This window comes from Microtus oregoni, unplaced genomic scaffold, assembly GCF_018167655.1.
Source record: "Microtus oregoni isolate MIOR12 unplaced genomic scaffold, Mior012 000016F_ref0000370, whole genome shotgun sequence".
In the NCBI taxonomy this organism is placed as follows: domain Eukaryota; kingdom Metazoa; phylum Chordata; class Mammalia; order Rodentia; family Cricetidae; genus Microtus; species Microtus oregoni.
Window position 1 is genome coordinate 21694893 of NW_024543075.1, and position 12326 is coordinate 21707218.

The 12326-nt window shown below is 40.4% G+C and overlaps 1 protein-coding gene across 5 annotated transcripts in view; it reads right to left on the reverse strand.

Annotated features, from left to right (window-relative positions):
- The window catches only part of Tnrc6a (trinucleotide repeat containing adaptor 6A), an 83021-nt gene that overhangs the window by 13055 nt on the left and 57640 nt on the right, over window positions 1-12326 (reverse strand). For 3 of the 5 annotated variants that reach the window (XM_041666141.1, XM_041666136.1, XM_041666137.1), the window contains 8 exons: window positions 11383-11559; window positions 10177-10352; window positions 9000-9032; window positions 7474-7554; window positions 6900-6951; window positions 1245-1387; window positions 656-802; window positions 360-497 (listed from right to left, as the gene is read on the reverse strand). In XM_041666141.1, the coding sequence (XP_041522075.1) occupies window positions 360-497; window positions 656-802; window positions 1245-1387; window positions 6900-6951; window positions 7474-7554; window positions 9000-9032; window positions 10177-10352; window positions 11383-11559 (947 nt within the window). The remainder of the gene's footprint in view (window positions 1-359; window positions 498-655; window positions 803-1244; window positions 1388-6899; window positions 6952-7473; window positions 7555-8999; window positions 9033-10176; window positions 10353-11382; window positions 11560-12326) is intronic. The other 2 variants (XM_041666139.1, XM_041666140.1) reach the window with 2 other exon arrangements.

Sequence of the window (12326 nt, forward strand, 5' to 3'; positions counted from 1 at the left end):
TTAAATAACCATTCTTTAATCCTTCTCTCACACTTTTGCAGCAACAGCCAAATGGTACTTGCAGTATCCCAAGATGTCAGTAATTATTATGATGTCCACTGGTCATCTCAAACATAAATTTTAATTCATTTGTATAAATGTTTTGCATGCATGTATTCAGTGAATCATATGCCTGCATGATGCCCAAAGAGGCCATAAGACGACATCAGATTCCCCAGGAATAGTGTTACAGACAGCTGGGAGCTGCCATGTGGGTAGGACTCAAAATGGGTCCTCTAGAAGAACAGCCATCACTTCAGCCTTTAAACACAAACTTATTCAAGGTTCTTCCCCAGAAAAGAGGAGAAGAGCTTGTTTACCTGAGGGGAGAGTAATGGAGGAGGCACTTGAGCACGGAGATTAGGCTGAGATGAACTGAGAGGTTGTGCTGGAGGCTGCTGCATGCCCCGGGGTTGTGCTGCTGTGTTTCCAACACCAAACATACTGGGATTGCCATTCTAGAAAACAACCAACAGAATAACAAAGTGATTCTTCAGGGAATCACTCATTACTATATGATACTACTGTTTAAACACAGCAACTACATACACAAGAGAGACATTACTACTAAGACAGATCATTCAAGAGAAAGCCTACAATGCACATCTGGACTTACCTGTCTAACAGAATTCAAGTTTTGCGTACCCAGCCCTGCTATGGAGCCAAGGGCCTGGTTAGGTAGTGCACTATTTGAAGGGGGAAGCTTCATGCTTTGACTGGACATAAACTGCATGTTTTGGGATTCATCTGCTACAATGCCATCCTGATTGGACAGACAGAAAGATGTGTAACACCAGCCAAGCAAACAAGTAGAAGGGAGAAATCATTGCAGGAACAGAGGAGAAGTCACATGACATTCCAGCACCAACAGGAAACAGGCAGAAAACAGAAGAGATCAAATTAGTGTTAATTCTAGAGCACATAAAAAGAGCCAAACACATATTTCAAGGGATTAAGAAGAAAATATACACATAACCTCTATGCTAAACTGATATATATAAATGAAACAATAAACCAAAAACCCATCAATAGGAAAGGCACTTGCTTATATTTATTTTATATTACATACATTTTTTTTTCCTAAAATATTATGCTATTAAAGGTATGGCTGATTAGTCTTGGAGATTTTAAAAAGGAAAGAGGGAAAGAAGGAAAGAAATAAAAAGGAAGGAAGGAAGGAAGGAAGGAAGGAAGAAAAATTGTACCTTATCAAAATAAGGATTGCGCTCCATGGAAGACTCTTTGGAAATCTGAGGCCGAGAGCCAGGACCTTTCCCGACCGTTCGATTGTAATCACCAATATTTAGGCTATGTTTATCTATCTCCATTCGCTTGTCTTGTAACATTCCTAATAAATGCAATAAACTATTATCAGCAGGAAGAGAATCAATTTGTTTCATTTAGAAAAATTTACGTAGAAAGCAAAATGCTCAATTTCCAAAATAAAACAATTTCTGCTTCAATAAACACATGTTAAAAACTACATTTCTAGGCCAGGCGGTGGTGGCACACGCCTTTAATCCCAGCACTCGGGAGGCAGAGGCAGGCGGATCTCTGTGAGTTCGAGGCCAGCCTGGTCTACAAGAGCTAGTTCCAGGACAGGCTCTAAAACTACAGCGAAACCCTGTCTCAAAAAAACAAAACAAAAGCAAACTACATTTCTATTGCATAAATTCTGTATGTTATACATAACATATTTCAAACACAGAGTACTATTTTATGAACCAACTAACTTGAAAAGGGACTGGTAAGCAGAAAGCAGTTAACAATCTCATTTTACAGACTTCTTAAGCAACCTAAGAAATCTTACATCATCTCTTATCCACTTAGTATTTTATGTATATGTGGTCTTTCTTTGGCCTCACCAGTTAGGATAAACTGGCTAGCTAGGCAGCTCCAGGAATCCTCCTGTGCCTGCCTCTCCAGTTGCGGGATACAAGTGCATGCCAGCATGCCTGGTATCTTTTGTGGGTTCTGAGGAATGAACAAGTCTTCATGTTTGTGAAGCAAAAACTTTACCAACTGAGCATTTTCCCACCCTGAATCTGCTTGCTTTTATAAAAAAAAAAAATGATTTCCATTAGCAAGTAACAAGATAACAATAACAAACATCCCTCCCACTTTGATAAACCACCATCTAGTGAATACTTATTATGGGTCAAATGGGACTTAAATGTTTCAGTCTTACTAATTATATGTTTGTAACTTGATATATTGCCCCTAGTAAGCAGTCGGGGAAGCCAGAGACCAGAAAGGGCAATGTCTTCACTTCTATAAGATATCAGATATTGTCTGATTAGGCATGGTGGTGCACACCTTTAATTCCAGCATTCTGGAGACAGAGGCAGGTGGACGGATCTCTGAGTTCAAGGCCAGTCTGGCTTACAGAGTGAGTTCTAGTACAGCCAGAGCTATAATAGTAAGACTCTCTCAAAACAAAATAAAAAAAAACCCAAGATATTCTCTGCCTATTACCCTTCTTGTTCTGATTGCTCTGCCATAAGACCGACTGACCTTATCTTTGCTGGACACTGCCAACCTCTAATTTACCTACCTACCTCTAATTTACCTACCTAAGTCAACAAACCCCAGAGAACTCAACAGTGGTTTATCCTAATCATTCCACTGGCAAGGCTGGCTTTTCTTTTCCTCTCCACAAGTACGCATCACCTCTTTTTCCTTGGATATACACCTGGGTTTACTCAGTACTCACTGTGGAGAGCACTCGAACGTGTCTCTAACATTCACTCACTACTGGGGTTTCAATGTCACTGTCCCCATTCAAGTGACCCTCCAAATACAAAAGCCTGTATTCTGAATGCTAACTTAGCAGATCTACCTCATATCTCTTCACAAAGATTTCGTCTCTTAGTTCTACACAGGTTCCTCAATCCTAGAATCTCACCCAGTGATTCTTTGCAAATGTTGAGATGTCTATCAGCATCAAAACACCCTTATTACTGCTGAGTAATACTCTAATATAATAACCCAGTACTAATTAGATTATAATTTACAAATCTTTAAAGATATAAATAATAATGATTATTAAATAATATGTTATTGAACAATGATGAGTTTACTATGTATTAGCTTTATTTCATAATATAAATAAATTAGTAATAATCTGATTAAGAATATTCAAATAAAATAACTTTCTATGCCTTTTGGCTTTAAAAAAAAAACACCCTTATTCCAAGTAAGTAAAAAAGTCTTTAAAAGGAATAATTTCTTTAAACAGAACACCTTTTAAAATGCCATTAATTTCTTTCTTTTAACGATTTATTTATTTATTTATTATGTATACAACATTCCTTCCATGTATGCTTGCATGCCAGAAGAGGGCACCATATCTCATTATAGATGGCTGTGAGCCACCATGTGGTTGCTGGGAATTGAACTCAGGACTTCTGGAAAAGCAGTCAGTGTTCTTAACCTCTGAGCCATCTCTCCAGCCCCATTAATTTCTTAAGATACACCAAGTATCTTAATAGTCTACCTTTTGGTACCTGAAAAACCATCCCGATCATCAATAATCCCAAGTAATACCCCTCTTCAATTCTCCCTCGCAAACGAGAGACACCAGTACCTATTCTCACTCAAGGAAGACACCTATCAAACCTGTTTGTTAGAGAACTGTTAGTATTGGCCAGCTGCTGATATGTCCTTTCATTCCAAATTCACTTTGTTTGACTACTCTATAAAAACACATCTAGATCTATTTATCCGTTTCTTTGCCAGTCAGCACTGGGGCTTTGCCAGACGATGCTTCTAGGTCAGTGAGGAGTGAAAAGCATGACCCAGGGGTCCAGAGCACTGCTAGCTTCTTCATGCCTTGTTGGTTGGCAAACACTGTGGTCAGCTCTTCACATACCTTTAAACAGCACTGAAACAGTATTTGGTGTGCTACCTATGTTATCTGTAGTATTACCCAGCAAGTTCCACAACTACATCATAATTTTTCTGCCTTTTGGCAAGCCATGGTGGTGGCAGATTTGCCTTCATGGGGATAGACATAGCTTCTGCATATGAGCTGTTCTTGTCTTCAAAGCTTCTGCTATCCAGTCTCAGAGAATGCCTTCTTCACTGTCTTGGTACCTCACAGTACCGTGTCAGGCCATCAGTTCCTTCACAGCAAAAGAAGTGTGGTACAGGCTCAGGATGTGGAGTTACCTGTTATTACCACACAGGGCATCACCTGAAAGTTGTTAGCCAACTGGGTAGAAAAGCTTATTGAAGATTTCAGTGATAATGCCAGTTGGGAGGCAACATCCTCAGAGTATAAATTCTGTTCTCCAGGACATGGTCAGTGGGCCTCAATATGCCAGAAACCACAGGTCTGAGGTAGTGGGTCTTTCAGTGACACCCACACCACTTCCAAAACTCCTGCTTCTGCTCTTTAGATCTTGGTCCTGGACAAAGCCTCCAACAAGACAAATCTGGTTCCAATGAAATGTACAAGAAAGCCAGGCACCTGGAGAGTCTGCCCCCCAAATGATGTAAGCAAGCAGGCAGGTACAGGAACAGTCTATGGGCTGGAGCAAACAGCTTTGAATTATGGAGTGGACAACAGTGTTCTGACACTGAGTGAAGGCAGTCGAGATATTCTGGAACCCAGGGAGTCTATGAATTGCTTCTTAGTACTTCTCTGCTTACTAAAGGGTCATGAATACTTACAACAGTAAAAACAGGCAGTACTTTTGAGGATGGAAACCACTGGGAGATAAGTTTGAAGGAGCCCACTAGTTAACTCAGCTAAGAATTGGTAAGGAAGGGGTAAGAAATATAAGAAGGAACCACCAAAATAAAGGATGAGCTATGAGCAACTACATAAAAATGAGGCACAGGCTTAGCAGCCCCACCTTGAATATTGCCCAAAGTATAGGTTTTGGATTACAGATGTTCAGCTGCAGAAATATTCTCAAGTACAAAATTTCAACATTTGAAATGCTTCTCGTCCCACTTGAAACCACCTACAGTGTGTCTCATGTTTTCAATTAGTTGTGAAATGTGTGAACATTTGTATGGGCTAATCATTTCCTTTCTCTTTCCCATTATGCTTTATTCAAAAGTTACTGAAAGTTAACTCTAATGTAGTATTTAGGAAGAAACTGGCTTGAGGGTCATTTCCTCAGTGGCACATGGCTCTGGGGGATTGCGCACCCTGTCTTTCTCACAAGAAAGCAAGCTGTTGGACAATGAGTATGGGATGACAATGGAGTTGTCTCACCACTGTGCTCAAGTTCAAGCACGCACAGCAGAATGTCTATGGAAGGGGAGGTGTCCTCTCAGTACCCACCTCCTATAATCAGTATTTTGGGTTTGTTCTCACTGTAAGGGGGAAATGTACTATTGCTCTTTATATGATTGTTCTCTTTGCTGGCTGGCAGCCAAGCAAGTGAAGAGTGCAGGAAAGACACTCCAAGAAAGGGCTGGCCCCCAGTTCTAGTATGCTTTCACTTTCTGCAGCCCAGGCCCCCAGGGCTCACCTCAGCAGAAGCTGCCAGCTGCCACCTGGCTCTGCACAGCAGTGCAGTGCTTCTAGCTTAACATTTTCCTGAGAGTGGTCCTTCCCTTCCTCTGAGGGAGGATCATGCAATCACACTGGGGTGGTAACCACAACAACACAACTGGCTAGCACAAAGCCAAGAGCTCTATTTAAGGTATGGGTGCTCTTCTGGGTACCATCTCAGTCTCTTTGCCTTTTTTTTTTTTTTACAGGCAAACCCATTGCTACTCTAACTCCTTGTCAGTTGATAATTTGTAATTTATGCTCATCTTTCCTTCTCCATTTATTGCCACCCCCCACGCCCCCTGTCTTTCTTCCGCTCTGATTATACTACCATTTAGTAAGCTGTAAGGGCAAAGTGGAAATCACAAAATCTCCTACGCCTCCCAGAGCCAACTGTTTATAATAATTATCAACTTCTCTTAAGCCTAATCCTAGTCTCCACTGAATTAATCTAGGCATTCCATTGTCTTTCTCAGTGTGTGTGTGTGGGGGGGAGCAGAGAGGGACTATTTGGGGAAAGGACCAGTGGGGGGGGGGAAGAGCAGAAGCAACAGGAAATCATAGATATTTATGAAAATACTATAATAATACACATTTGCAAAAAAACCCAAAACAAACATTTTTTTTAATCTGAACTTTTTTAATAAATATTTATTTATTTATTATGTATGCAATATTCTGTCTGTGTGTATGCCGGCACACCAGAAAGGGCACCAGATCTCATTACAGATGGTTGTGAGCCACCATGTGGTTGCCAGGAATTGAACTCAGGACCTCTGGAAGAGCAGGCAATGCTCTTAAGCACTGAGCCATCTCTCCAGCCCAACAACAAACCTTTTTAACCCCCTATTTTCAGAATGAAGTAAAAATAGCCAACTCTTGATTTAGCCTGATCTAATTATGCAGCACCTTCCCCCAGTCAGGCTGCACCAACTACCCAGCCCTCCCTTCCTAAAACCACCACGTTTAGATTGATTGTCTCAGTCATGGCCTGGCTGGCATTTCTGACTATGGTTTAGGATGTATCTGTCATTTATCTAAGTCTTTTTATACACCGTCCTCTGATCCAGATGACTAAACCTTTCAGCTGAATAACCCTACTCTTGATGGAACTTTGGGACAGCAGAGCCTGACAGACACTAGCACTACCTGAGCACAGTGATGTGTCCCTTAAAGGAACAGCGAAACCTACTTTACTCACATGTGCTCACACAGTGCAGCAACAACAAATCTGTGGTGAGCAGCCAGGGCTGCTCTCCTGCACTGGGTGAGGGTACTTTCTGCAAGATCATAACTCAGCTAGGCTTGTCAATGATAAATACCAACTCAGAATGATTTAATTTTCTCTCACCTCCAGAAAGATCCATCTTATTGCTCTGTACATTTTCTTCTGGTGAGTCTCTCTGAAGTTGGAAAAAGCAATGTGTTAGCAGACTTTACCAAAGAAAACAAGGAGTGAAGAACTTCCCTGTGTTTCATCATCTGAACTACAAGCAGATCATACTTTTTTTTTTCTTTTTTAAATTTGTCTGCATTTATGTATGCTTGGCACACGTCTGGAATAGCCTGCAGAAGCCAGAATAGTTTCAGATGCCCTGGAGCTAGAGTGGAAGTAGCTGTTAACCACCCCCAAGTAAAAGGTGGGAACAGACCTCTGGCCCTCTGGAGAGCAGCAAGTGCTCTTCAACATGGAACTGCCCCTCCAGTCCTATGTTTTTATTTATTTATTATGGTTTAGTATATTTTTAATGTGCAGAAAATTATAAAATTTAAGAATTAAGGACTGGCTAATTTTACTCTTAACTCTGCTCATATTTTAAAGACTTAACAATGAGGAATAATTGTGAAGAAAATAAAAAAATAAAACTGGGATAAATTATGAACCACCACTAAAGAGGTTGAGGCTGCTAAGAAAACATACTTACCGAAAAACTGATATTTGAAAACTGTTTAACAAATGGATTTATCCATGCGTCTTCTTGTTTGTTTCCACCTTTCATCATTCCCTTTGTAAAATAAAAGAGTAGAGAAGATGCCATGGCCATCTCTAATTATCTGGACATACTGATGGACTAATCAAACTTCAAGACAATTCCCAACTCTCATTTTTAGCCAATATTTTCTCCTTCAATCAACTCTTACCAGAGTTGTTAGCAATTAAATAAATAAACTCATTTGGTTTTCAACTTCCTTTGCTCCAGTCCTCTGGTATAGCTGTAATGTATAGAGAAATCTCTAAAGGCAGGCAGTCAGAAGGAAAAGACAAAAGCAAAGGGCCTTACTGACCCGTGAAGAGAAAAACGGGCCTCTGTGTAATGGAAGACTTTAAAATGGACCGTGCTCTCTGACATATATCATTATTTGGACTTTTAGAATTCTCATACCAAAGTAAAAAACAATAAATAGGTTCTCAAATTAGTCGTAACAATTTAATCTACAACTTAATCATAATATGAGCACTCTGCTGAAAAACCAAAGACCCCCACCAAGTACCTGCTAAGTATTTATATATCATAATGTCTTTAAAATTTTCAATTTGTGTTGCTAAGAACACAATATCCTGAGCAGCATCTGAGCTGCTTTGGTGGGCTACACAGTACAGATAATTACATAGAGAACCAAAGGGCTATAAATGGCAGCTGTCACAGAGGTAAGCTGGAAGCCAGAGATCTAGGCCTCACATTGATGTGATGACCAAAGGACCTTCTGGGTATGAATGTCTCTTTCCCAATGCTACTACCTGTTCCTTCTGACTGTGAAACAGAGCACAGCTTCTTAACTCCCCACAAAGGCAGAGCTCTAAAGCAAGCACCTAACCCTTTCCAAAGATTCTGAAGGCATCTCTGGTTCCTGTTCCCCCTTCCACTGCCTCCCATGGTCTGAACAATTGTCAATCTCTGCCCCTTCCATTATTAAATGCATTTCTAACTGTTTCTCCTTGCCACCTGGGATGCTGTAGTAGCCTCCTGAGATCCCTACCTATGGTCCTTCCTCTACTCCAGCTGGTCTTACACACTAATGTTAGACAGTTCTCTTTAAGTTTTTAAAAAGCCACAGAAGTTGCTTTCTACTAAATTTCACTGGCTCCATACTTAGTAAATAACGAAGCTCAAGTATTTGGAATGATAACACTTTCTCTTTCCTTCATCTAACTACAGAGCCAGCTTTCTTTGTCACTTCTTTTTAGACATTGACTTTTCAGTTCTATCAGGCCACCCCAGGCACCTTTCACATCCCAGCACACATTTGTGTGGAGCTCGATAGCCCATGAAGCTCGCCTGATGCCCCGCCAGAGACTAGGATCCCCTGAAGGGGCCGCTCTTCAGTGTATGGGAACCCCAGCACCAAGCACAGTACCTGGCACACAGCAGAAGCTAAATAAGAGTTTGCAGTTGCTGTCTAAAGATTTTACTAGTAGAGACAAAGGAGAAAGAGTAAAAAGGCTACACACCCTTTCCCTTCTCCTTTTTTTGCCACTCAGACCCTGTAAGGAAAGACAAAGTCACAAAACAGCATGGTCCAGTGGGAAGAACAAGGTTTTGAATCTCAAGACCTAAACTTAAGTCCTTGCTTTGTCACTTACTAGTTATGCAACTTTGGGCAAGTCACCACCTTTTCCAGTCTCAACTTCCTCCTCAGTGTCCTATCTCAGAAGGTTATGAGAATCAATGATTTATGTAAAACATGTAAAAGCACATCATAAGCTACATGGCCAGGCATCAATAGGCAAATCCAGCCAAATGAAAAAAATTATAAAATGAAAATGGCAGGTCCTAGACTTTGAATCCCAGGATTAAAAGGGAATAACCTTGGCCTTGAGCTAGGCCAGGTATACACTAAATATATGACTTATCAAGGTCCTCAAAGACAATCATTCTCAAAAAGGGTGATGAGGACATTTCAGAGTCACTTGTGAGACTGGGTACCTATTTTGAAAGATGTCCCAGGAGACTCTGCCTCCAGCCCCCCCAACCCCCAACACTACTCCCCAGGACACAATAGTTCCTAAACCTGGTTCTACATTAGACATATTTGGCAAACTGGTGCAATTTCCAAAACTTCAGAAGACCTTGGAATATAAAAGACTATGTGTTGAACAAATACAATCCATTTCTCATGTAAAGCCAGGTATGGGAACACAACCTGGAACCGGGGCCCTTCCTAGGGATTTTCATCACAGGACCTTAGGGATGAGGAAGGGACAATGATGATCAGTGAATAAAGAGAATGGTGATTTTGGGTAAGGGGAAAATTGGGACTCTGAGTGAGGAGGTAAAATGAAGATGGAGATGAACTGGCAGGAGATGGAGAGTCAACATGGAGATTTGCCCTTCTCTTCATCCTCACCACTGCTGGACCACCTAGGGCTGGGGCTGGGGCTGGGGTTGCCCCAAGCAGTACTGGTGGAGTTGAGGAGGAGAGAAATCCCAAGCTGTAGCAGTGGGGAGAAAGGAAGTTCCTGTGGTCTTATGTTTTTCTAGGTAGCTGCCCATTCAAGAGGCTATGCCTAAGTTGGGGGTTGCCTGGACTGTACTGACTGCCATAAATGGGCAGAATAGATTAATTTTCTGTGAGTAAACTACCTTTCAGATTTAAAGTTTCAAGAGCAAAGGTCTTGAAATGTTTACCTTTGATGACATTTTCTTGGTATATGGTGGCCAATTTAAAGATGAGTTAAGCTCTTGAGATGAGTTACTGTTCCACATCCCAATCTCTACATCTTCCTCCTCTTCCCAGCCAGTGGGGCGACTTCCAGGTAATGGCATATCATCACCACACCAGCCATCTTGCATAGATTTGGGCCCTGAATTGTAGATTTGTGATACAAAGACAGACTTTAATGAAACAATTCTTCCAAGAGGGCAAACATATATCACAGTGCAGATTTAGCACATTGGAGCTAAACACACCTTCTCAAATACATGCAATAGAAAACATACGTTTATTTTGCATTGAAAGTTCACTAGAAAAAAACATCAAATGAAATTTCCCATGTTTTCATAAATCAGAGGGTTTCTTTCTTTCTTTTTTTCCCCCCTTTTCGGTTTTTGAGACAGGGTTCTTTGTGTAGCTTTGGAACCTGTCCTGGAACTTGCTCTGTAGACCAGGCTGGCCTCAAACTCACAGATATCCTCCTGCCTCTGCCTCCTGAATGCTAGGCCTAAAGGTGTGTTACCATCACCACCTGGCAAATCAGAGAGTAACTAGACACAGGCAATGGCAGCTTCTTGATCTTTAAAATGACACAAAGGATAGAGGATGGATGAGGCTCAAAAGAATTAGTTTTATATGCTTCTACAGGACTGGTCAAAGAGTATTGAAGTCGCAGGTAGTAAGCAATTAATCTCCACACACACAGCTCTTGAGGCTCCTACAAGGTATCCTAACCCTAACATGGTAAAAAACAACATTCACTCATCTGTATCTCAGGGTCCTTCTCAGTTAAGATTTAATGGCTTGGACATTTGTTATACTGTATAAATAAATCATCAATATTTATACAAATTATAAAATGTATTTTATAATTTATTTATAATATATGAATAACTACATATTATAAATATATATATTTAGTCTTTCAGGTTGAATGGCATGAAAGCTAAGTCAGTTTTAAATAATTGAATGAGATAAGAAAGAAATTAGATTAGGTGGAGGATATATAAGTCATTAGTAGTTACAGTTTTGAGAAAAATGTATTGAACATCATATAGAATACACCACATCATAAAGCTACATCAGTGACAATTTAGAAGCACTAGCCTATTATTTAAATATAGTTAATGAGTTCATCAGTACCACTACAAAATGGCTACTAAAGATCAAAAATAACTTACCAGATTTGCTTAATGATTGTGGACCAACAGAGGTGGAGCCCCACGTGGATGTGCTGGATGTCGCAGTAATGGGTTCTCCCCAGCTGGGACCACTGTCTATGGGCTTACCCCAGGCTGAAGTTCCATTATCCACAGTCGTGGCTGGAGTAGAAGGCTCCCCCCAGGGCTCACCCCAGCCTTTAGAAAGTATGGGAAAAGAAGTCATCAACACGCATATAAGGAAGCATAACAAATAAAGGACAAGGAAATACTTGGAAAACAAGACGAAGAACTTCACAGTCACACACCAAACAATGACACTGCGACGAGATGAGGCACACTTTATATAAAGAACATAAATTATTCTGCACTAATATAATTTAACTGTATAATGTTTTAACCTTTTCTTTCAAAACTGCCTTCTGATGCTAGGGCAGATTCTTTTGAATAATTATAGGAAATCCTGTTCCTTTGAGGATGAAGTTAGTTCCTAACTGAACAGAAGCTTGTGATCTGAGGCAGCAGGTGTGGTGGGAAGGGCTATACCAGCCACACCTATGGGAGGGATGCCCTTCCCCCAATACTGCAATAGACAACAACTAACTACACGACTACACTAGGTGAGCAATGCACTTTATACATACTGGTTAACGTTGATTTAAAAGTACACAGGAAAAAAAGTTTACACTATCACGTTGGAAGTTGTCTAAGACCAAAAAAAGGCCACAAAATTTTCATTTAAAGAATGAAAACAAAGATGCCTGCCCTAAGAGTTAAACATAAATTATCAGACTAGACTCATATTTAAAAACAAGCAAACAAACCACAATTAAGTATCAAAAGAATTCATGAAAATATTGCCATCTCTCTTCCAATGAAACATCACGCAACAAAATCCCCATTAAAAAAGGAAATACAGACCCTGTCACATTTAAAGAAAATGTTGCTATATCAATTTATACAGA